This window comes from Lagopus muta, chromosome 1 (assembly GCF_023343835.1).
Source record: "Lagopus muta isolate bLagMut1 chromosome 1, bLagMut1 primary, whole genome shotgun sequence".
In the NCBI taxonomy this organism is placed as follows: Eukaryota; Metazoa; Chordata; class Aves; order Galliformes; family Phasianidae; genus Lagopus; species Lagopus muta.
In genome coordinates, this window is record NC_064433.1 from 1,064,898 (window position 1) to 1,090,909 (window position 26,012).

Below are 26,012 nucleotides of genomic sequence, written 5' to 3' on the forward strand. Positions count from 1 at the left end.
AATATCTCACCCAAACCCCTCCGAAATCCCCCCCCAAAAATACAGCAGGTCACGTTCAGGTTTAATATCCATCTCCACTCCGATCTCCAACGCACAATTATCCAAATTCAAGTATACCAGCATCCCAGGTAGACATTTGCTCCGTTCCTTAGCATCAAAACGAACAAACGCAAATCTCAGCTTGCTGAAAAACACCCGAAGAAATCAAATATTTCATTTGTCAAAGAAAAAAAAAAAAGTATATATATATATCAGGAAAAAAAAAAAGAAGAGCAGATTCACTTGCTTCCTCAATTGGTGCTTTTAGGCTTTTTTTTTTTTATTATTATTCATCTCATTTTTTTTTTCTTTCCCTAGATCACATTCTTTGTTAACTTTAAGAAATCCTGTTGCACACACACAAGCAGATGGCTACCAAGCTGGTGCAGAAGGGGAGAGAAAGGAAAATAAAATGGGTGCCGATGGATTCGTGGACCGCAGCCAACGGGGGCCGATCTCCGCGGATCCGAAGCTCTCAGCACGGCTCATCCATCTGCTCAGAGCCCTCCCAGGAGATGGAGGTGCTGGCGAGGTGTTCAAGCATCCTTCAAGCAAGAGAAAAAAGCGAAACTTGGAGCCACGAAGGGCAGCAGTTTCAAAAAGGATGACGAAGTAAGAGTTGGGCTACGCACGTGCTCCAGCTAAACCAAAGAGCATTGTTTGTGTTTCATTCCTCCTGGCGAGGGAACAGCTCGTAATCCAGACCGAAAGAATAACATCCAGATGAAGGCTCCCAAAAGTCCCAATGGATGGACCAGTGGTTGTCAGTCCCTACGGTTCAGAAGGGCAGGCAGGAGTCCACATCATTAAAAACGGACTGAAAATCCCAGTCTAAACTCTTCAGCTTCAAGGCTCTGAGGAGCTCCATGCATTGGTGCTGGTTCTGTCGAACGTTTTCAATGTGACTCCGCATCCAAAACCATCGGCGAGGTTGACCTGAAGGAGCACCTTTCATCCCACTGTCTGATCTGTGCAGTTCATAGCACATCCCCTCAGATTGATCTGAAGGGAAAACGCTGTTCCATGTGAGCATCCAAGGTGGTGTTCTTTGGAAACATCGATCGGAAAGCAAACCTCTTTGCTAACTCCCTACCTACCAGGGCAGCTGTTTGAGCTGACAGTTCAGTAGCACACAAGTTTGACTTGGCCAAATGGAATCTGAATGCATGCATTTGGGCTGCATATTGCTACCAAAATGGAATGTGGGAATATGCTATGCACCTCGGGTTGAGAAATGACCAAGAAAAAAAAAAATCAAGATCTAAAGGGTGATATATATATATATATATCAATGCTATTATTCATAAAAACCTTGTTTAGTAATAAAAAAAATTGCTTTGTTTAAATATGAATATTATAGTCTGCTTCTCATGGTTAGGAAATTAGAGTCTCTCTGAAAAGCAGGTTGCCTCTTTTACTACAACTCCATATCCTGAGCCTCGTCTTCCGAGAAGTCGGACATGGAGCTCTCAGACGAGCTGTCCCCGGTGCCTTCTTCCTGCTCTTTTAGTGCTTCTTCTGTTGCATATTTCTGAATGTATTCTGTGTGTGACAGAAAAGAGAAAACGGGTAAGCAGCACGTATTCAGCAGTTAGAGGATGGCTTCAGACCGACCGGGCAACACCGTGTTTGGTCAATCTCCAAGTATAGCAGTAATGGTAGGATAATCAACAGCAGTGCAGACAGAGCACTGATCCCAGGGTTACCACGTTCCTCTGGTTCACAGCAGCACTGCCCAGCAGTGAGGTGTGAAAATGCTCAGCAGTGAGTGTGAAAACACACACCATCTCTGTGCTGCTACATCACACTCATAGCTAGAAACAACCTAAATCCTCCCTTGGATGGTTTAGCTCACGTTCCATACTGCCAAAACGGGAGATTCTGTGTTGATCTGGAGAACAAGTTTGAATGCCATCCAGCCACCACCACTATTCTGTAAGTTGTGGATGCCTTTCCAATTGAACCATTCTGTGACTGTGAGGCTTAAGGTTCCTCCCAACCCAACCCATTCCGTGACCTTTAAGGACCCTTCCAATATAGTCCACCCTATGGATCTTTAAGGACCCTTCCAATATAGTCCACCCAATAGCCTTTTGATCTTTAAGGACCCTTCCAATATTGTCCACCTTATGACCTTTTGATCTTTAAGGACCCTTCCAACCCAACCTATCCTATCGCCTTTTGATCTTTAAGGACCCTTCCAATATAGTCCACCCTATGGCCTTTTGATCTTTAAGGACCCTTCCAATATAGTCCATCTTATGGCCTTTTGATCTGTAAGGACCCTTCCAACCCAACCTATCCTATGGCCTTATGATCTTTAAAGACCCTTCCAACCCAACCATCCTATGGCTGTATGATCTTTAAGGACCCTTCCAACCCAACCTATCCTATGGCCCTATGATCTTTAAGAACCCTTCCAACCCAACCCATTCAAACATCCTATGATCCTTCCGGTTCTTTTCAACCCAAGCCATTCTAGGATTCTGTAACCTCTACAGTTCCTTCCAACCCAAGCCATTCTGTGATTCTGTGATCCTACACTGCCTGAGCTTAAAAAAGCATTATTGAGAGTTTCAATTCAGTTTTTCTCCTGGCAGGAAAATAGGGGGCTCTCCATGGGACCGTTTGTATACGGGGCACATTGGAGCTCTGGCCACACCAATGCAGCTGGAGCCCCTTCCCAATCCAAGTTTGGAGGAGACTGTGCCTAAGCAGAGCTGTCTCTGATCTCCAAGCTCATCTCCTGCAGCCAGTTTCACATCAGCTATAGGATTAGCCAAGGAGGAGCTGCAGGGAGCCCAGAGCACTGCAGGTCAACAAAAGAAACCGTGTCTTACAGCAGGCTTCAAACCACACCAGCTCCAGGCACCCAGATCCATGAACTGCAGCCAGGAGCCAGCAGGAAGCCTTGCAGAAAGCAGAGAAACTGGTTTAACTGGGATTCCTGCAGGCAGGTAGAATCACCACTGCCAATTGTGGCTCGTGCTGCTTTTCCACACAGAGAGATGGAGCAGAAAGGTAATAAATGGACTGGGACCAGGCAGATTGAGTCTGGGAACTGCTTCTGCAACATCCCCTCTGGGATTCAAGAAGAATCTGGAAACCTGTGTGCTGAGGACATCTCCAGCAGAGAAAATCTGTTTGTTACGTGCACGCACACTGAAAAAGCAGCTTCAGAGCATGGACAAGTGCTGAAACAGCAGCATCCCAACAGCACATCCTCCACATTGCTCTGCACGTAGGAGAGGAGCCGTTCTCATGCTGTTCTTGGGGAATTTCAGCTGTGAAGTTGCTTTCTTTAAGCTACTAAAATGCAACAAGCCCTCCTTCAAATAGCAACGCTAGAAGTGAAGGGGAATAACGTCATCCCCTTGCACTCAGAGATGAGTGCCTGCAAGGAAAAAGTGCACGGCACACACCAAACCCTGCAGCCTTCCAAATTGGGCATTCATTCTTCCCAAGACACAGAACTTGAAGACAAACACTTGGTGGAGCAGCTCTGCCATGGGAAACCTGTGCAGGAGAGCAGGCTGAAAGGTGCTTCCGAGCATCTCCATCCAATGATGCACATGGTTTCAGTCTAAGTGTTAAATATATATGATGAACCTGCTTGCTCCAACGGCAGGAGGAGCTATCCCAATCTGCTTTACAAAAAGCTTGTAAGAACTGATAAAATATTAAAGGCAGCTATGCAAACAAGGAGCACTTGAGGGCTCTCCACGCAACGCAGAGAGAGACAGACCACCAGAAAGCTCTCAGTGCACACAGTGTGGATAGGAAAGCAGTCTTGTGCTCTGTCCTCAGGTCCTGAGCACTAAAAATTCCCCTTCTGAAAAGGTGCTTGCATGTGTTATCATGGTGCCCGATGTCTCTAACCTGCAGCAGAGAGCACAGGCTGGGGCAGAGATCCCTGCCAAAAGAGATGGATGCTGCAAAGTGGAAGCAAACAACGTGGCAGACCTCAAAGATGAGAAGAACCAGCTGAAGGGAGGGTCACAAAATCACACATTTACATGGGAAGGCGGGTGGGCAACAGGCAATCACCAGAAATAAGGAGATGGGATGCTGCCAACAGGCCATATCCCCCTGCTGGCTACTCCCTGTGGCTTTCTAGAAACTGATTTTCCCTAGAGAAGAGTTATTTACCCAGATGAGATGCTATTTCTTGCACAAACCAGTAAAGAGAACCCAAGTTCCTTTGCTATTTGTATTAGTTCCTTCACTGTGACAAGGGTGACACCCTTACTGGGAATTGCAGGTGACCCCAAATCCAGTGGGGATGGGTATCCCCAGGCACAGCATTTGGCAAGCCATCCTGCTTAGGATCACCAAGAAAAGAGATCTTAAAGGACAGCTTGGTTCTGTGTTATTCCATTCCTTGATGGAGAAGAAGGACCTAATGCTAAGCACCACATTTTCTGTCTCTGCATCAGTAATATTAACAGATATTTACAAATTCCATGATAAATTTTTACTTGTATGGGTCTCACAGCAGCCACAAACCTTGTGCAACGTTAACTCTAAGCCTGTCTCTTCACTGCTACATCAAGCAACTGCTCTATGTGCCTATAACTAAAAAATGAAGGAAAAAAAGCAATAAATTATGTATTTGCAGATCCTGAGCTTCCCAGAGCAGAGAAGCTGTTACAATCCACTGCCTCAGTTTTAACATGTCCAAGGCTATTTTTAAAAACACTGCAATATCAGGAATGACAATATTTAGCTCTATCCTATACTTGTCACGCAAGCCTGGAACAAGACAGGACACTTGGGTACAGGGAACATGAGACACATTTTAAGCACTTAAACCTCCTCCCAGATCATCTTCACAGCATCTGACTGCCAAGATGGAAACAAGGGAGCAGACTCTCCCATTCAGCCTCCCTCAGGGATGCCCTGAGCTCTTCCCTGAAGCACCTGCTGTTGGTTAGCATCAGTCTCTTTGTCTCTTCCAGGGTGCATCTGTCATTTTTTCCCCCTGGTTCATTAAAGCACAGAGGACACCCAAAGTGTCCCTTCATGCTGGCCTTGGAGATCTCATCTGACAAACCATTCTGCCTGGAAGCTTGTTTCCTAAGAAGCAGCAGCAATGGGCTCCAGGATAGCAAACAGGGCAGATCTGCAGAATAGTTCTTACCATCCTGTCACGCAGCTGTCAGAGGAATCAAACAGTGTGCCAAATAACTCAGTATTTAAATCAAGCTTGGCTTGACCTCATTTGTAGTTCCACCCTTGGAGTCATGCGGCATCACAACACGACGAGCTGAGGTTTAACTGCTCTGCAGTGACGTGGCACAAGTGATGAAAGGACTCCAGCACCAAACCCCACCTCTTTCTGGGTTACCTGCACTCCCTGAACAGCAGGGATTTCACAATGCTGCTGCCCCATCTCACGTGGGAGGATGGTTACGAGGAGCTGCTCACGAGGAGCTGCTCATGGAGGCTCTCCTTGCTGAGCAGGACCTGCGAACTGTCCCAGCAGGGCTCCCTGGATGAACAAGTCTGATGGTTATTCAGTAACCACAAACCACACAGGTGGTCACAGCCTCTATTCAAAAAAACCTGAAGATGCAATCTGGGCCAAAGAGTGGATTAAATGCTGACTGTGTCCACTGGATCAAGTATATACATACGTGGCTTTTGCCATGGCTCTGTTGCCTCTGCTCCTGTCTGCATGCAGCTGATCCCAGCTTGCTGCTGGCTAATTATTTCTGACTTGTCTCATTTGTCCTTCCCACCCCTCTGTGAGCACCAGCACCCTCACAGGCTGTGCCAGGGCTTACCCACCCCCATCAGTTAATGTCCAGCCTAGGCTCCCCTAGCTGAGCTACAAGCCTGTGAGCACCTCCTGCTCACGGTGGTTACAGGATAAGTCACTCCTTTGTTCTCTGAAGGCATCCCTGACACATCAGAGCTTACAGCCCCACTCAGTACTCTAAATCAAACTCTCCAATTCTCTTGTCTTCAGAGAGACCTTCAAGACCATCTCTACCCCATTACATCCTTCCAGACATCACTAATTGGTCTGCAGCTCTCTTTAATGGCACTCTCTGAACAGCACAGAGCACTAAGCCTCAGCTGGAGTAGGAGGTGACAAGGAATTTGCTCGGCATTTACTGAAAATTCCTGCTCTGTCACGGTACAGAACTGCTTTCTGCAATGGTATTACTGATTCCTGCCCTCAGATAACTTCCCACAGAACTGCTACCAAGCTATTTTCTGCCCAGTAATCATGAAATGGATATTTCCACTTAACCTGAGCACTTTTCCTTGCTCCCTCCTCAGTCACATATCTTTCCTTCCCAATTGTTCTCCCATCTCTAAAACAAATGAGGCTGCTGTAAGGGGAATGAATGGGGACTGACAGAAATCTGCAGCAAAGACAGTCCTCCTTCCCCTGGGCTGAGTCACGATCACACTGATGCCCTTACCTTTAATTTTCTGTTTGTACTCTTCTGGTCGGTGGAGGTACATGGCTGCAGCGTCACCATTTAGAGGATCTATAGGGTTAGGATAGGCCAGCAGCTGGGGCAGGAACGATTCAAATATATTGGTGAGATCTGCAAGGGAAAGACAAAGCTGCTCACATCCACTCACCCAGAGCTGGCCTGAATCTCTGCACCAGCACCACAAAGTTTTGAGGGTAAACACACTGAAAATCTGAAGTTAAAAGGGACTGCATGGGGGAAAGCAAACAGCACCATGCTTCCCCACCTCACTGAGTTCTTCTCCTGCTTCTGCCTTCTTCTAAAATCACTGTTTCATGTTCCACGACCACAGCACCGTACCTTGAACCCAAAACACTGCCAGTGCTCCAGATGATGCTGCTCATAGCAAGAGGTGGACGGTTGGACTGGATGATCTTGGAGGTCTTTTCCAACTTTGGTGATTCTATGACATTCTATGGCCATTTGACAACTAAACCTGTGTGTGCTCAGCAAGCAGAGCCCTGGAAGGATTCTTTCACTGCAGGGATTTTTTGAATTGTCATTATTTTTAAAGTAAACCTCAGGGATGTCCCTCCTTAACAGCCAAAAGCAGCACTGGTTTAACAAGGACTGGTTGAATGCATGCAGGAAGCCTAACAATAGCACTAAGAACGTGATACTTCATTAGGGAACAGCAGGGAATCTGACCACGAGGCCCCATGACTTTGTTGGTAGCTATTCTGGGTCTCTTCCACCTTAGTTCCTCCTTGAATTATCTGGCCCATTTCCTCTGCCAGCGTAGGAGGGCTCTGGTTTCACTGCAAACAGCACAACTATGCTGAGAGGCACTGGGGAGTACAATTCCCCCCCCTTGGATGGTACATTCAGGAATGTAAGGAGGCAAACCCTGGGACTGAAGAGATGGATGGGCTCTGGGGGTGTCCTGACTGAAGGAGCAGAGTGAATGCAGTCATCCCAGCATCCTCTCTGCAGCTTCAAGGCATCAAAGCAAGAGAAGTCTGCAAGAAGAGAACTGTCAGAAGATGAACTTTCCAAAGCCAAGCTTCACCACCTGCTGTGGAAGGTGTTTTGTACAAAATACAAACCTGACACTGTCAAGTTGCCTTGCTCTGGTATCACAAAGAGAAATGCAGAAGATTTTTTTTTATATTAATAATCAGAAGCAAAGGAAACTCCAAGTTATTTCTTCTGCCTTTATGAGCCACAGCAACGATAAAAATGCAGCAGCACTTATTAGGAAGCCTCTTACAGAAAGCTTTCCTGTGAAATTGTTTGGAAATAGCACAGAAACCCCACTGTGACTGCATGAGCATGCTGCAGAAGAGGGCTGCTTTCCAGATATGCTGTCCAAAGCAGAACTCAGGCTGTCAGAACACAAAACCTGAATTCAACCAGTGTGATTTCCTTCTGTCCAGCCATCCCCATGATCTGCAGGTGGCCTTAAGGTGGGAGAACAGCAGCACACACTGCACTAAGGTGGGTTCTGCTGCTAAATGAACCATATAGGTTTGTTTCCCAGCAGAGGGCTTGGTTTGTTCACATCTTTCCTTCCTCCATCACCCATCAAGCAGCATCTCTTTCTTCATTAACACCCCCACTGGGTCACGGAGCTGATCTCTTGTAACAGAAGTATGCAAACTGTATGCCATGCAACTACAACACAAGGACTTCAGGCGTTCTGTTTAGGAGGAAAGTTCAACAAGTTACAATAGCAATTTTGCATCCAGGATTGAGCAGGCTCAGTATTTCCTTACAAACTATGCTTGTGAGGTAGGTGAAAAGGCTCTTCTCTCCAGCAATTGCTTGCAAGCTCCAAACTTACATAGGTAAAGTCGGGCTTTCAGAGGAGAAAAGATTTGAAGTACGCATTTCCCTGAGTACAGTTCCACACAACAGAGTAATTGGAACATCTGAAGAAGTCCACACAGTCCTAAAGAGAAGTCAGGCACTGGAACAGGCTGCCCAGGGAGATGGGAGAGTCACTGTCAGTGGGGATGATTGGGTTGGACTCGGGGATTTTAGTGGTCTTCTCCAACCTTAATGATCCTACGATTGGCCATGGTGGTGATGGGGTAATGTCTGGACTAGAATCTTAGAAGTCTTTTTCAACCATAACAATTCTGTGACATATTCTTTTCAATTATTTTAGCTTGCCCTAGATCCTGTTTAAGTGGATCTTCAATTAGCAGCTAAACTTCCTACAGCTCTAAAAACGAGGATCACAGGCAAACACAACCCACGTGGGATCACTGTCAGCAGAGGGGGGATCACAGGCTTGTGCCCAGAGCCCGAGTGACACACAAAACATGGCTGGAACTGGGCTTCACTTTAGATACAGCCACTCCCCTCTTTCCATGCTGAGTCATCCCTGGATAATATTGTGCAGCTGCCAGACACCACCAAGCAATAGACTGAGTGATCCTTTGTGCAGTTTATGAAACTGTATGAAATATTTTTGCCTCTCTGGCACAAAAACAGGTTCCAGGAGTGTTTTCATGGGGATATCTTACTTTTCATGGGATCTTGGCTCAGTGAGGAGCCTAAGATTTAACTAAAGAGAGCTGGCCTAAAAGCATCTGTATCCAGCAAGCTGTGTTATGTTAAGACACCACAGAAGGGCACTCATGTGATCTGCTCCAGGGAAATGCCAAAACTCACCATAGAGAGCCGTCCAAGTTTGATTGATTACATCTAGACATACAGTTCCTGACCTGAAACACATGGAAAAGATGGAATTAAACACAAGCATGCTCAGAAACACACTGCAGATTTAACATAATCTATCTCCCTTCCCTTGCCCTGCCTTCACCCCACTCTTTCAGATAAGGAGTGATTTACTCTTACCCTGTGGCTAATGGTAAGGAAGTTAACTTGAGATGCACTGTGGGCTGTTAGATTAGATGAAAGCATGGCTGAACTCACTCTCAAACTACTGCCAAGCTACGGACACAGCTACAATTAGACAAAATTCTGAGCAAAACCACATGCATGAGGGATTTACTTACGCTTCATCGATGTTAGGATGGAAAATTTTATTCATGAATCCTGCAAGAGACACAGTGGTGAATAGCAGAAAACAGCCAAAGCTTCTTTTCTTTTAAAAGCCATGAGAAGTCTGGAATGGACTGAACAAGGACTCAGCCCAGCAGTTTCACAGAGAACCCCTACTTTGCTATATATAACTGTGTAACCCTCCACAATAAGCAGGCAGCATCCTGACCCCAGGGTTCTCAGCCATTCCCCTGAGCTTCACCCAAACCCCAAATTACAGCAGAACCACAGCACAGATCTTAAGCTCAACATTTTCTTTAAGATTATTATTTGATAGTGCTTTCTTTGCTCTCACAAATTAAGTTGTCCAAAATAATTCCTGTGGCTTCCAGAAGTATGAAATCACGGCAGGAGATGCCTGATACTTTAAGACACCCCTGGTTGCTGCTATCAGATGTGAACCCACGCCTTTCAGTCCTGTAGTTCAACCTTGAACTAAAGACAGGACCCCAAAACGCACCTCTTTTTCCTAAAAACAGAGCTTAGAAAACAAACAAGGAGATTACAGGGATTGTAACATGCTTCACTTGGCAATAGAGCCTACATACAAGCAGAGTCCATCTATAAAAACAAACCCCATCTACCCCAAAAGCAAAGTTAAGAAGTTCAGCCAATGACTGGGCTGGATGCAGAACTTTGCTCTTCCCTTCTGATAGGAAGAAGGCAAAAAAACTCCAGTGAGGAACACATCCCCATGCAGAAGGGACAAGGAGCCCAGGACACAGAATTGGGTTCTCGAGTTGGTTCATTGGAAAACAGACAGTGTGTCCCTACACACTTCTGCTTTGCAGGCTCTTTTTGGGATATTGACTCAATCCAGCCCCAAAGCTCCTCAAAACACATCAAAGTTCTCTCTCCAGAGCAGCAATACCTTCTCCCAGGCTCTGTCTAGCCCTGATGCATCACTGATGTAGCGACTGCAGTGAGTGACAGCACGGCTCCCATCTGGCTAAGAGCTGACATATGGATTTAACTGCCTTCTCTTCCATGTATTATGACACAAATATAATTCCATGTTTACTCCTACTACTTGGATTTCACATAAATACAAGGCTGCCTGAAAGCAGAACCATCTCTGCAAGAAGAACTGCATACACAGCCCCAGCTAACAAGTGGCTTTTGGGACCATTCTGTGATTTAGCTTGAAAAACTGAAGCAGAATTCAAAAGGGAAATTGCAGTTCCATCAAATATTTACACCCAAGTGGCTCCTGCAGGTTTAAACTGGGTCGTGGATCCACTGTGCCATACAGAGGAGAGATGTAACCAGCAACAGATCCCAGTGCTAAATTCTGTTTTAGAGAGAAAAATAATAGCTTTGGACAAAGCAAGAGAGAATGCAGCAAAAGGCACAAAGCAGGAAGGATAGGATGATAACACGTAGACCTGCTGAAATAAGTGCTGTCTGGTCTGGATTCTGGGATGGGGACCAGACAGAGAGGGGCAGGCATCCCTCTGCCTTTCCTCTTTGGGGATTTTCTGATCTCAGCTGTTTCCTTGCATCTTCCTCCACAGTCAGCTGCACAGAAGCCTGCATGGGTTTGGTTGACTGCACCCATGCTCCAGTATTTAAGCCAGACTCGATATCCAGAGATGAGATGAAGCAGCTCCTGCACTGGAGATTCATAAATCTTTTCTGCCACCTTTGCATTTATCCAGGCAAAGAACAACCCCTTCCTTCACGCTGTCCTTGGTCTCAAGCTGCTCACATTAAATAGCTGCTTATCAAGAAAGAGCACAAACATCCTCTCCCTGCTCTCCTCATTTCCTTGGCTGCTGCAACATCTCACAGCTCTTCAGTGTCCCATCCAGCCCTAAAATCCAATCTTTGGGTGGAATTCCAGCAGCAGAGTGACTGCAGCCCACGTTTTCTATATGGACACACGGAGCCAGGTTTGCATCTGAAGGTAAAGCAAGACTGGATGAAATCTGTATTGACAAAAAGCCTTTGGGTGATAACAGGAGAAAAGAAAAAAAAAAAGACTGAAAAAACATTTACAAAGGGGTCATACAACAGAAAGAGACGCATCTGTTCCACTACTGGGAGATGCTGGGACTAATATGCAGATGCTGACCTTCAGGAACAGCAGTATTTCAGCAACAGCCCTGGAGTAATCAGCCCTTGGGCTGACAAAGTCATTGAAGAGAAGGGTATTTGTGCACACAAAGTCAGCTAGCTGGCAGGCTGTCCACCTTCCCTTGGTGCTGCCAAAGCATAACTTCCATACAGCCCTACAGCTGGATCTATTCCAGCAGAAACTGAAGTTCTTCCACTGAACTCCTGCACTGACCTTGGATGACCATTGCTCACCCCATGCGTTGGCTCTCCTTGCTCATGCAGTAGGGCAAGTTGGGCATTTCCCTGCTTGAACTGACTGCATGTTTATCTCTATGCAACATTTCTTCTCTGAGGAATCATAGAATCACCAAGGTTGGAAAAGACCTAAAAGATCATCCAGTCCAACCGTTCACCTATTCCCAATAGCTCCCACTAAACCACGTCCCTCAACACAACATCCAGTCTTTCATGGACAGTCAGGCATTAGAACAGACTGTCCAGAGAAGAGTCACCATCCCTAGAGGGGTTCAAGAAATGAGGAGTTGTGGCACTTGGGCACATAGAGGTGATGAGGTTGATGGTTAGACTTGACAATCACAGAGGTCTTCTCCAACTCATCACCAGAAGAGCTTGGGTAGGGAACAGAGAGCTCAGGAGCTGGGCTTTTCCTATGCTTTTGGTTGAGGAACTGTGGTAGGAGATGGAGGAGGGGTCAGGAGAGTACTAGTGCCCCACTGCTCCCTGCATTCCACCTGAAGATTGGGATTGATGGTTTAGGAATCCCAGACCTGCCCACCATGGTCCAGCACTTTCAGGTCGATGATTTCTCACCAGCAAATGAAAGAATATATATACATATTTTAAATGAAATGTGGAGGCCAGGAGCTCATGCAGAGCACTGAGTCAAATATAATCTGCACCAACTGTGGAGGCATTCATCAAGTGGTGGCAGGAGGGGCTGCAGAACATCAGCTCGCTAACAGAAGGACAGTTTATATTACAGCACTCAACTTTTAGGAGCTTCTCAAAACAATACTATAAATAATTCGGCAGCAGCTTCACGTTGGGAATATCAGGGCAGAAAAATATGGCTAGAGGTGTTGGAAATGGTATCAGAGCTGTAAACTCCGGGCCCTCTGCTCAGTGCAAATCACTTTTTGGAAGGAGAAAAGCAGAAGCACCGGTTGCTAAGCTAAACAAGCACAAAAACAATTGCCCCAAATCAATTCATCTCATTGCTTAGGTGCACAGTCACCTGATGCCCAGACTGGCACAGAAGGTGGTGAATCTGTGCCAAGTCTGGCTTGAAAACACCTACCCCCATTTTGTCAGCCTGTTCCCATTCTCTGACTGTAGCAGGAAACCTGCAGAGGGTGCACAGCGTGCGTCAGAGAGGAGTGGAGACGGGGATACAGATTCCCTTCAGGTGTCTCATCTTTCCCTGCACACAAAGATAAGTATATTTGGGAGAACAAACATCTTCCCATCGCTTGCAGGTCAGAATTGGGATCAACATGCATTGCTCGGAGCAGTCACGGGTAAGAAGCGACTCATGAGATTCCGAGCAGCAAAATGCAAGGCAATCCAGAGAGGAGCTGGAAGGAAAAAAAAATATAGCAGCTGCAGTTAAAAAGAAGAATTAAGCACAGGCCAGGAGAGATGCGACAGATCCTGGCTGGAGCTGAGCGCTGCCTCGTTGCTGTATGGGTGCCACCATCTCTTGGTGGAGATGCACGCATATAAAAAGGAGTGGAAGCGTGTGTGAGTGCATTTTGTTATGCAAAGTGCTTGGGAGAAAAGGAAAACACAAAGGAAAGACACCTGCACAGAGCAGAGATGGAAGGAAAATGAGAGCTGTGCATAAATACAAAGTTCTTGGAGAAACTGAGCTCTCTGAGCATGCTGTGCACAAACTCTGATATTTGATTACCAAGAAATCAGATCTAATTTTTCTGTAGGCTTTAGCAACAAAGTAAACACTTAGGAAAGAACTCAGGTTCCCACATGCACACTATCACTGCTCTGAGCATCTAACAGGGCAGGACATACACCCTGCGCTTCTTCCTTACGTGCCTGTGGTATCAAAGAGCTCTTGGCAGGGATACAGACAGATTAAAAACATGCAAAATGGACACAAAGTGCTCTTGTGAAGTACTGGAAGCACTGCTCTGAGCTTCCATGTCACAATTCCCCTTCGGAAAAGCTGAAAGAGAGTGGGCACAGAGTTCCCCTGAAGATAACAAATCCCAAAGGGAAGAAGAAAGCAGTGAAGCAGCGCCAGCTGAAATGAGAAACAACTCGAGATATACTGTCTAGCAGAATGCAAAAATGGAAGCAAACATTGAGCAAGGGAGCACTCTGTGCCCTTAGAAGCACGCAGGGATATTTACATCAATTGACAAAAGCATTACGAGCAATGTTCAGCAGTTCCAAAAACCAACTGGGTGTTTTCCAGGGGGTTGGCTTTGCTTTAATAAACACATTGCTCAAGTTCAGGAGGTCTGCTGGCATTTTGAAGGTGGGGATTTGGTGACTGTAAGCAGAGCTGATCTCAACAGGAGCACTCAAGCCCAGAGGCAGTATGAGAGCACTGCTCTATGTAGGTGTGCACTCTTATTCTCCTCTTGTCTTGCTAGGAAAAGACTCCAGCACCCAGGTAATATGGAATGGCACAGCAAAGCCTGAGCAAGAAACAGGTGCTACCAGAAACACCAGAAAGCTGCTGCACCCTGGCAACCCTCACAGGAACTGCTCTTTTCACATAGGTCCCAAGGTGGTTTAGCTCTATAAATGCATTGTCAGGAGAGCACTGTCCCTGAGCTGGCATCATTTAATTGGCAACAGTGATAATTACCAACCTGAGAAGGACAGGAAATAAACGCTATGAGAGGTGGGAGCTGTGGATGGGATGAGGGAGCAGAGATTTAACAGGTGGGCAAAGGCTCCTTTGAGAGACCGCAGCATCCTCAAAGGCAAAGAGGACCACTGCTCTTTTAGGTTTTAAGAAAAGCTCTGTGTCATCACAAGCCCTAAATCCAGAGCCTCTTCTTGTCCAGCTGTGCTAAGCACACGTTGGAAGAAAACACAAAGTTGAGCTGGGCTAAGGTTTCACCTACATCATACCCAGAGCCATGCTGGGGTAAAAGCAATTGGAAGAGATTGGAGAGCAACGATTAGCAGTCATTTTTCCACAAGTGGCTTTCCAGAATGCGTGGATATGCTTCCAGCCATTGTGTTCTTTGCTGCAAAAAGCCAATGCTATGTTGAAGATTGCATTTAGAATTTCTGAGGCTGAAAGAAAACGTTAGCCTACAGCTCTACAGAATGAGGAAAGCTGCTGCAAGAACAGTATTCCTACTTTAAGCTTCAGCATAAAAGAGTAACATATTAAAGGAATAGAAGCTGATTTCTTTCTTTATGCATCCCAGTGACTTACACAGACTGTTTGAACTCTGTGTCATCGCTGCAGTGGGATCTCTGCAGTGCTGAGAACAGACAAGCTGCAGACAAGCTATGCGTGTGCTTTAGGTGACCTTTCTGTCCACTCTGGGGCTCCACCATCTCTGAAATCCTTCACATTTCTCCCCACTAACTCCTACCCTGTGTTACCCAGAGCTCAAAGCGCTTGAGGACATCTGGGTTGGGATTCTCATTCTCCCTGGAACTGCTCTCAGCTGATGGGGAGAGAAGAGGACCTTGTCTCACTCCTGAGCTTTTTTCCAATGATTCAGCAGGCTGGAGGCTTGTTTGGAGTTATTGTAGTTATCAGCACAGCCCAACTGCATGTCTGCCTACAGGAACAGCGCTGCAGAGATCAGAGTGGCCCAAAGGAAGGGGCTGAGACATTGCTTGGCTCTGGCTGCCCCGATAAGCTGGGCTGGAGCAGCTGAAACAGGAGTCAGACAATGAAAAACAAACCTTTTCCTGCAGCTGGTGGGGAGCTTCCCTGGGTCCCAGCGCCCCCATTCCCCCAGTTTCTCTGCCCTGTAGCTGAGCTCTATGCCAGCCCTTGATCTAGCAGACTGTTTATTCAACCTGAAACCTAAGCTACACACTGCTCTACCCAGGAGGGAGCCAGCAATGTTCTCCTGGGTGCCAGCAATGCAGCCCTGCAGCAGCGTTCAGCCTTTTGGGCAGCTCAGCAAGAGGAGCAGTGCTTTCAGCTGTATAAACAGGGACTTGGAAGGCAATGCTGGAGGGGGTCTGCTGAGCCCAGAATGGGGTAGGAAATGGATGGAAAGATGTTGTGCTAAAAAAAGATGTTAGAAGGGACAAAGCAACTCAAAAGCAGGGATACAATGAAGTTGGGCCAGCTCTCAGCCCAGACTGCCTTTAACTCCTCTGTACTCCAAAACCCTAAAGCTAAATCACCAAAAGTTCAACCCTACCTCCTCCTTCAGAACAATAACTGAAGTCTAAATCAAAAGCAATACAAACGCACGAGAGCCTCGTTTAGCTGTGTTGGATTCCCAGGGTACTGGGAAGAGAGTTTGTTTTTGTGTTATGTCAACAAGCTTGATTCAAAATACACACAGGAAGAAAGAAAAATGATCCTCAGTAGACTTGTAGCAAAGCATTTAACAACAAAGAAACTGGAGTTTAGGGCTTTGTCTGCAGCCTGCTCACGTTTAGGACTGTCAGTGTGGGCACCTGTTTGTGAGAAGGAGAAATGGAGAGGGGACAGTGAGCAGCACTGAGTAACACAGTGTGCACCTCAAACTGTCTCCAATTTAGGAGGTTTATAGGAGATTTCAGAGCTGACTTGGGGAGGAGCAGAAAATGGTCAGTGTAGCTGCAGCAGCACCATTCATTGCTCAGCTGTGTGCATGCTGCTGTGCTTCAGTCCAGCTTGCAACAGAAAAAGAAAGGTAAAGGGTTGGGTGAAAAACAACACTGCTCTTTCCCAAAAGGCACAGTTTACTGTGGGAAGCAGACATTACTTCTCACACTCACATAGGATTTTAAATAGATGGCAGCCTTAAGTTGATGTCTATTTTAAGAAAACAGCCAATACTCATCAGTTCCAAGTCAGGATGTTGATATTGGATGGGACCCATCTGGTCCACCCCGTACAGTCATGTTCCCACATCACTTCTCTCAATTCTTCAGTCCCCTCTGATGCCTTCAGCCACAAGCACACCCTTCCAGGAAAGAAATGCCACAGCACTGAGTTACCAGCACTTATTCTGCAAGCTAGAATATTAAAATTTGACCATTTGTGCATCTGCTCCAGTTTTTCAAGCAATAGTGGCTATTTACAGCCTAAATGATTGAAGAAGTTTGCTACTAGAAGACATCTGAGTCAGATCACTGTTACTCAAGGGCAGATGGATACAGTCTAAAGAACATTTCCTTATCAAACTTCCCATTTGCTCTCCAAAGTGAAACAGGTCCAACCAGTCTGGCCAGCTGCAATTCCTTTGCTGATAAGTCCCTGCTTCTATATTCTTCCACACAGGCATCACCCCGTCCAAGAGGACAACAGCTTCAGCCCCTGCCTTCGTTCCCATGCACTTCAAGGTTGTGACAGAAAGTGATTATTGGTTACCTATAGATGGGGATTTGAAGGGGTATTTATCAGGAAGGTCGACTCTAACTTTCCATACTCCACCTTCATATGGTGCTGCAAGGGAAGAAACACAGGTATTAAACATGCTTCATAACTCAGGAGAGAATAAATAGAACAACAGCAATAAACAAAACACATCTTTGGAGGAACACTCAAGTCCCCACCAGAGGGTAAGATTTCACACTGAACCTCCTATGGTAAAAGCCTTCTGCCTGTACTGTCTCAGAAGAAATACTTGATTTTAAGTTATACTGCAAAAGATCTCTGCACAAAGGCCCAAGAGCCTTATTCTAAGCACAGAGTTTGAATAAGCTACTTAACTTTAGAGATGTTGCTAAATTAAGGCATGCTGGAGACCTGACTTGTAATCTTAGTCAATGGAAAAACCACCATCATTACCAACTCCACAAACATTCGGATGATGGCGATGCAAAACTTAAATCACTCTGGAAGAGTCAATGATTAATGAGTGCTGAAAGTCACAGCAGGGGGCTTGGTGGTCGATGCCCAAAGCTGTTCAGCACCAAGCAGTTGATCTACACTGCATTTCCCCCACCCTTGAGAGCACCACCCTTCACATCTCACTCCCATTTGGATTTGTTCAACCATTCCTTTGCTCCAGACATCACGGCACTGAGAAATACGGGGATGGCTGGGATGAGCAGTTGGTTGGGACTCGGTGACCACAGTGGTCTTCTCCAAGCTGAATGATTCTATTTAGGGATGTGGTTTAGTGAGCATGGTGGGGATGGGCTGATGATTGGACTCGGTGACCTTAGAATCATTAAGGTTGGAGAAGATCTCTAGGATTCTATTTAGGGATGTGGTTCAGTGGTGGGGATGGGCTGATGGTTGGGACTTGGTGATCACAGAGGTCTTTTCCAAACTTAATGATTCTATATCCCCCCCCACCATGAACAGTTAGCTTCTTTTCACAGATGTGCCATGTACTTACTTCCTTGTGGTCCATAAAACTTCACGACAAATTCATTGAGTCCTCCTAAGATCGTGACCTCGTGTTTGCTCTCAATCCTGATATATCAAGTAAAGGAAAACATTGAAGCAGAGAAACAAAACCATCAACTCAGAGAGGAGCAACCTGCTGAAAGCCTGTGAAACCAAACAGTTTAAGCCCAAACATCCCAAGTACCTGACAGCATGCAATTTGAGCATCCTGACTGCTCACGCTGGATGTTTACCCCCCCTGCCTGGATTGGAGAAGCCGAGTTCTCCTCGATTCCTACTCTGACAAATGCTGATGAATTCCATTCTACTTGGCTGCCTTCGGTGCTGTCAGATTGGCCTCCCACAGCTACGATGCAAATGACAGCAATCTCATGTTAATTTGACTTGCAGGACCAAAAAACTCCACGTCTTTGGAGAGATGGCAGAAGGGTGAGATTCTAAGGCTCCAGCTAAAAGAACAACAGTATTTTCCAGCACCTAAAGGAAAGAATCGAAGCGCAGTGCTTTGGGTAGAAAGGAATACAAACTAAAAGGTGAGAGATTTCCATTCCACATAAGGCTCAGTTAAGACAATTAGCAGTGATGTTTTGGCACCCAAGCTTGCTGAAGAATTCTGCTACCACTCAGGGTTAATGGATTGTGAATAATATCCTACAGTGATCACCTTTCATCAAGAACCTTAATATAAATTATGAGGGAAGCACTGGAAACGACGGGGCAAGAAGAAATCAAAGGTTTACTGAACTTCAGATTGCCTCAGCACCCCTGAGGCAACCCAGCTTTGAGATAAGGGGATGGCCATGAACCTTACATGCCCCTGACACACCAGGAACTGCTTGGGACCCAACAGGAGGAGCCAATAATTCCCATCACCAGCCACGATCCCACATTATGATCTATGGGAAGAGGCTGATGGATCCCCAAGTGGCCCAGGAGCACGCACACATAGTCGTACATACAAGAAATCCAAGCTTCATCTGCAGCACCCATCAGGATTTACAGCAGTTCCTGACTCACGATGACTCTCAGACTGGAGAAGAGTTTTTCCCACACTTCTGACTCCAAAAGACTTTGGCTGCAACCACCTTCTTCCTCATTCTCATGGGGAAGGGAGAAAAGTTTACAGCAATTTGGGATAGGGAGATTTCTGCTAGCTGCTCTGCCCTGCAGCTCAGCAGCAAGGATCTCACTGCACCTGGCTGACACCTAGAGCAGCTCACAGAGGGCAGATCAATCCCTTTCTGCCCCAAGTTCCAAGTGATTTCTCTGCTACAAGCTGGATCTCTTTGCACATCCCTAAAGGATATCCTTCCACATCACCCTGTGGAAAGCACTGCATTTTAAACACAGTCTGAATTCCTTTGAAAACACAAGCACTTGTCTAATGGATAACTATTCCACCTTCAGAAAGGGGCTCTTCCACAAACCCTTTGTGGGTGATGATGCCCAAGAGTGAAACGTTTACTACTGAAGTATGTTAACACTTACAGCAGCTTTGCAGATCAAGTTAAACACAAATGGTTTTAGTTAGGACTAAATCAAGTGCCACTTAATAAAAAACAGCTCTCCAAGCCTGATCTTCAGAACAAACTCTTGAGCAGCTGCAGCACGCATGCTATTCAGCTGCACAAGTTAATGCTGATCATAAATAAAAGAGTTTTCTGTGCTGAGACTCAAGTCCAAGTTAGAAAACCTATGAGCAAGTGATGCAGTGCCATATTTGATTGTTCTCCCTGTTGTGACAAGGCCCTAAAATCCCAATTAGTAAGAAGAAAACATGGAGATATGGCACTTGGGTACCTGGTTTAGTGGGTATGGTGGGGATGGGTCTCGATGCTTGGATTAGATGGTCTCAGAGGTCTGTTCCAACCTTACAACAGCTCTAATGCATTTTTCCCAGGATGGTTATTCTCTCAGCAGGACAGAAGCAAGAAGGAGATGGGATGCAAACCTGTGCAAAGTCATCCTAGGATTTCAAAGACCATCAGTGTTTGTGGCAAAAACCACATAATCCTCACCTTACCTAATTCTACTCTGTTCAAACAAACTCCTCTGTGCCCAACATTGCTTGTTGCTGCACTCACTATGTAGATTAGCAGAAAAAGAACAATCTGTTAATGGAAAAAAGCTTCACTATTCTTGATTCCAGTGGCAAATCCTGCTGGTGTGAACAGCCTGCCTTGTTTCCAGGACAGGACACACAATGTACGTACACTGGAGCAAGACTAGAGCTGTGTAGCCACCCTGCAACTCATCCCATGTGCTCAAACATTGAATAAAAATACAGAAATCTCTTTCAAGATTCTCAGCTTGCTCCCACAAATCCAGGCAACTAATGGCCACCTTATCACCTATGCATACTGCTTTGACTTTGTGACAAATACAGTGCAGAAGTCAGGAGAGAAGAGCACAACCTGGACACAAGTGCCTGTTTCTGGTGGATAAGGGTTTCAACAGCATTACCTTAAGAGCACAGCAACCAGGAGGGAGTCCCAAGGACCTAAAGACAAATTATCTCAGTCCCACGTCTGTTAAGGGAGTTTTCAGTATGTGCTGCAAATATTTTATGTCATGACACGGAAAGCAAAGCCTATTTTCAAATATCAGTTCAGAAGAGGTTGCTAGGAGAGAGACAAAAGGGAATTTTTTTCTGCAGCTGATTGCAGGCTCCCTATATAATGCCTGAAACGTGCCAGAAACGCAAAGGCCAACTGTGCTATCTATTAGCATTACAGTAACATCCAGAGCCCCCTATCAAGATCAAGGCTCTATTGTTCAGGGGTTGAGCTAGTAGAAAATCATTGCTTCGTTCAGAATCAGAAGAGATTTAAAGCATTTTGTCCCAAAGCAGAATAGGCAAAAATACAACAAAACAACCCAACCACACAAATCTGGAGGGTTACAGACTGACCGAGCACGCCAGAAATAGACCCACTGCTGTGGGTTTGCCTCTCACAGGGTCAAGTTCCCACTCCCTCATCCTCCCACGTGGCTTCACACAAGGCCACCCACTGCCATTGATCTGCAGCAACCCTGCAGGAATGAAAAGCTTTGTCAGGATACGGCCTTACCCCCAGTTCTCCCCAAAAAATCCCAGATGCACATTGTGGCCAACAGATGGCCAGTCTGTTTGCAGGGCTGAGTGGTTTTTTTTTTCCCTGGCAAACGTTGAGCCTAAATCAAAATAAAAAGCATCCCACTCTTAAGTTGCCTTGAAATTCACCTCGGTTTGAAGCCTGGGCAAATCAGTTTTCCAGCTACATGTATTACACTGAAAATACTTGTGAGCAATCTGAGCATCCTGATTGTGCTGTAGATGTCTCTGTTCGTTGCTGGGGAGTTGGACTAGATGGCCTTTAAAGGTCTCTTTAAGCTCAAACAATCTGAAAACCCCAGGCTAACCACAATGAGATCATTAAAATCCATTGGTTTTCCCCCCCTAAGTTAGTGATCCTCACTGCCACAGCTTTCAGTGCTTCTTGGCACACAGCACATCCATTTCTGGTGCAAGTACACTGCAAAGTCAGGTTGGATGGGGCCCTGGGCAGCCTGGTCTGGTATTAAACGTGGAGATTGGTGGCTCCACATGTGGTGGGGGAGCTGGAGCTTCATGATCCTTGGGGTGCCTTTCAACCCAAGCCATCCTATGGTTCTATGACACAGCATATGAATCATGGTGGAGATATCCACAACGCTGTCAGGGAAACACTGGGGCAATTTGCAGTTTGTCCTCATGATCTGAGGCAAATCCAGACTTTCCTTTGCTTGTATAGGGTTTGTCTGAGAATCCCTCTGCTCTGGAAGGCAAAACTCACCTAAATCCTACAGCAGAGAAAAGGGGAAGTGCACCACAGAGGCCCCACTTGCAGCAAGACGGCGACTGTTACTGCAACTGAAAGTGCTCCATAAGCTGAAAACCAAATGAATAATTGAAGAGGAACCTATGCTGGCTTGCTGTTATAGTTTGGATATGCACACTGCTGATACGTAACACGCTAAAGGTGGGACTGAGGATTTTGGGAGAAGAAGCTGCCACTTCTCCAGACTGGTTTGCATCCTTTGGAGCTCCTGATGAATTCTGTCTGGCTGTTGTGCACTAAACTTCACGCCAAGAAACTGAAGTAATGAGCATAAGGTAGAAAAGACAAGCCAGCCTTGTTTCCCAGAAGACATTCTGCAGGAGTAGTTTGCAATCAACTGATTCAGGATCAACTTTTTCCTACAGAGGATACTCTGGGTTTCAAAGTGGTCTTCTTCTAGCAGAAGCGAAGGGAACGACCAACAGGCAATGCAAAGTGCATCCCACATCTTGCTGGGTGGAGCAATACCATCCTTATGCCCCAGGAGATGAAAGAACTCATTGTCCCCCACATACTGTTCCCTTGAAAAGTTTCAGTTTGTTAAGAAAAAGAGACAGGAGACAGATACGAATTCTTGCTGTTGAGAAAAAAAGGCTGGACTCAATTCATCCTTCACAATCAGATTAGATGAGAACACAATTAGTGTCGTTCTGACAGCAGACAACAGCACTGCAGCTCAACTCCAGCTATGCACTGCTGATTAGCGTGCAGCTCATTTGCATTTGGAGATGAGGAAGAACATGACACACACAAGCATCAGGCCCTCATTCTACCAGGTATCGTGAAGAAAGATGAGAAGATGCACAGAGCCAAAGAAACACCTTGTGATTTGCATCACAGCAGAGCTTTTCTGAGCTATATGGTCTGGTCAGTCCCAGGAGAACTATGATGAAATTACTTGAAACTGTCCTGTGTGAGCACTGCTGAAGAAAGGTTGCTATCAGTCAAGAAGAAGCTGATGGACAAGATTACTGAATGTGAAAGGAAAGAATCAGACCTGGTGGAAGGGATTAAGAATGAAGTGGAGCTGTTGGAGTAGGTCTGGAGGAGAGCCATGAAGATGCTCAGAGGGCTGGAGGACCTTTGCTATGAAAGCAGGCTGAGGGACGTGAGGGTTTTCAGACTGGAGAAGATTCTCTGATCTTTAAGGTCCCTTCCAACCCGATTTTATGATCTCTATGGTCCCCTCCAACCCAAACCATTCCAGCATTCTATAGTCCTTAAGGTCCCGTCCAACTCAAACCATTCTATCATTCTATGATGATTAAGGTCCCTTCCAACTCAACCCATGACAGCAACACAACTGCAACATTCCCTCCACAAGCACCAGGAAATGAAATGTACTCAAATCTTAGTAAGAGAGGACACTGAACAAAGAGAATTTAAGTGCAGTTAGTTTATAACAAGCACCTGTGATAAGCAAATTTTTGAAATGGATCCTGGTTGGAGATAACACAGAGGGTTGTGAGGCACTGGAACAGGTTGCCCAAGGAGGTTGTAGATGCCCCCATCCCTGGAGGCATTCAAAACCAGGCTGGATGTGGCTCTGGGCAGCCTGGTCTGGTGGTTGGTGGCCCTGCACATAGCAGGGGGGTTGAAACAAGATGATCATTATGGGTCTTTTCAACCCAGGTCATTCTATGATTTTATAATGGTCAGTTTGAAGATGACATCCTATAGGAAAGGAGTAGCAAGGCAGACGTAACATAGAGCAATGGTACAGGAAAATAAGGCCTCCCAAAAGAGTTCCATAAGCTGCTCACCCGGTAGGAACAAAGGGAAATAAATGGGTACCTTGCACCCTCAGCCACCAAACCAGAGCCACTGCACGGCACAGAATTCAACACGCTGACATTCACAGTCGCAGGAGAAACCAAAGTCACATCCAGAAGCCTTGAAGGCAGCAGTGTTCATTTACATGGGCACACACCTGCCTCTGAGCTGAGCCACGAGATATGTTTGCACTGCCACGGCTTCCATCAGGAGAAGTTTGTTACCATGGAGATTGTACATACTGGTGGAACGGAGTATTTAACGCACGAATAATAATCCAACTTCTCAAACAAGCGAGAAATTTCAAGTGCATTTGGAGTGAAACAGCAGAAGGAGAAAACACAATCGTTTCTTTTTCCAGTTGGGCTCAGTGCAGTTGATCACCTCTCTTTGAGAGAATTTAAGAAGCTGTAAAACCACAGAATGGAGAGCCTGGCTCCCAACACGTGCTGCACCTGACACCACGTCTAAGATTTAACCACAGGTCAGATGGGCATTTAACAAGAATATATCAGCTCTCCTGAGAGCAGGATGCTCCTCACACGTCCCTACTGTTGCAATACTTCACTTTTGGCTTCCCAAAGGCATAATTGCTCTAAGAATATTCCTTCCCCACAAGTGAAGCTTTCTGCAGGCTTTACCAACATATTTTTTTCCACTCCAAGAAACCTACACAGTCATTTAGAAACTGCCACCTCGGTAACAGCAGCACAAAACCCAAAATATACAACATCTCCCCGAGCTGAAAAGCCCCTGGGATACGACATGTTTGTAGTCAACACAGACAGATGCAGAGGAGGTCAGCAGCTGAGCTCCTGCAAGAGCTTTCATTTGTGAGAAATCCAGAAATAGCTCAAGCTTTTGATTCTGAATGAGATGAAGAGCTTCATAGGGGGAGGGAGAAAGTGTCAAAGCAAATCTTTTTTGTTCTGGTAAACTCAGAGTTATGCTGGGTTGAATTTGAAGATGCTTTGGCACTGGACTGTTACCAGTTCTGGAAATGGAATCTTCTTTTTTCCCCTCTACCAGAAATGAGAGTGATCACAGAACTGTAGGGGTTGGAAGGGACCTCCACAGATCATCGAGTCCAACCCCCTGCCCAAGCAGGTTCCCTACAGCAGGTCACACAGGTAGGCATCCAGGCAGGTCTTGAACATCTCCAGAGGAGACTCCATCACCTCCCTGGGCAGCCTGTGATGAGAATTGCTTTAACAGACACTTCACACTGGGATGTCTTGCACAAAAATCCCAAAGTCCTCTTCCAACACTACAGCAGCAGACGCCAAGAGCACATGGATATACCCCACAGTGTGCTTCTTGCTCACCAAGCTCCCATCTGCATGGGTTGGGTTTTGTTGTTCATTGTTTTTGAAGAGTGTTGTAAATAATCAAGCCTTCATCTTCAGAATCGAGGCAGCGTTCACACCCATCCACAGCAACAGGCAGAGCGAGCTGTGCTTGAATTGTAAACTGAAGCACTGAAGTGGATGGGGATCAGAACCAGGGGCAGGAACCAGATGGTCTTTGAGGTCCCTTCCAACTCAAGCCAACTTAATGATTCTATGACCTCACGTGGCACCATCGGGTGGCTTCAAGCTGAATTTCCTACCTCCTGTTAACAGCCCAATGTGAAGTAACAAGCAATGCCCCTCCAGACCCACGTGCTTGTTTCGGGACACATCACACCGTGGCACCTGTGGATTTCTGTTCCTTCTTTACTAGAAATGCATGTTTTTCAAGAACGAGTTCAGTTTCGCTCTTCCTTTTCAGCAGGCAACGCACAGCGACTCACGAGCAAGTGGAAAAATCTATGGAATAAGCAACACCCATGGGGCTGTCCACCTAATATCAACACAACTCACTCTACATAGGTATGTCCATTAACTCAACACCATCGTTCACGGGCCTGCTGATTCAGCATCCACATCACGTAAGGGCACACCTGAAATCTCAAAGCTGAAGTTCATAGAATGGCCTTGGGTTGAAAAGGACCATCATGATCATCTAGTTTCATTCATTCATCTAGGCTTTGAATGCCTCCAGGGATGGCACTGGAACATTCTGAAGTCTTTACAACTCTAAAGAAAAAAGCTATCTCAGGAAAACACGCTCTTCAAGAGCAGCTCAGGTGGGATTTTCCATACACACACAGTATTTGGGTTTTTATGCCAAACAAATGACCTGAGGGATAGAGCAGGAAGCTTTGTGCACCCACACCTGAGCTGGTAGAGTTATGACAACTGC

The 26,012-nt window shown here is 46.0% G+C and overlaps 1 protein-coding gene across 1 annotated transcript in view; it reads right to left on the reverse strand.

Moving 5' to 3' along the window:
• Positions 1 to 294: 294 nt before the first annotated feature.
• Positions 295 to 26,012, reverse strand: part of UBE2H (ubiquitin conjugating enzyme E2 H) — a 41,020-nt gene continuing 15,302 nt past the window's right edge. The window contains exons 2-7 of the mRNA XM_048934585.1: positions 18,125 to 18,201; positions 17,149 to 17,223; positions 9,497 to 9,536; positions 9,150 to 9,202; positions 6,474 to 6,602; positions 295 to 1,581 (exon numbers count right to left, since the gene is read on the reverse strand). Coding sequence (XP_048790542.1) covers positions 1,457 to 1,581; positions 6,474 to 6,602; positions 9,150 to 9,202; positions 9,497 to 9,536; positions 17,149 to 17,223; positions 18,125 to 18,201 — 499 coding nt within the window. The 3' untranslated portion in view covers positions 295 to 1,456. The remainder of the gene's footprint in view (positions 1,582 to 6,473; positions 6,603 to 9,149; positions 9,203 to 9,496; positions 9,537 to 17,148; positions 17,224 to 18,124; positions 18,202 to 26,012) is intronic.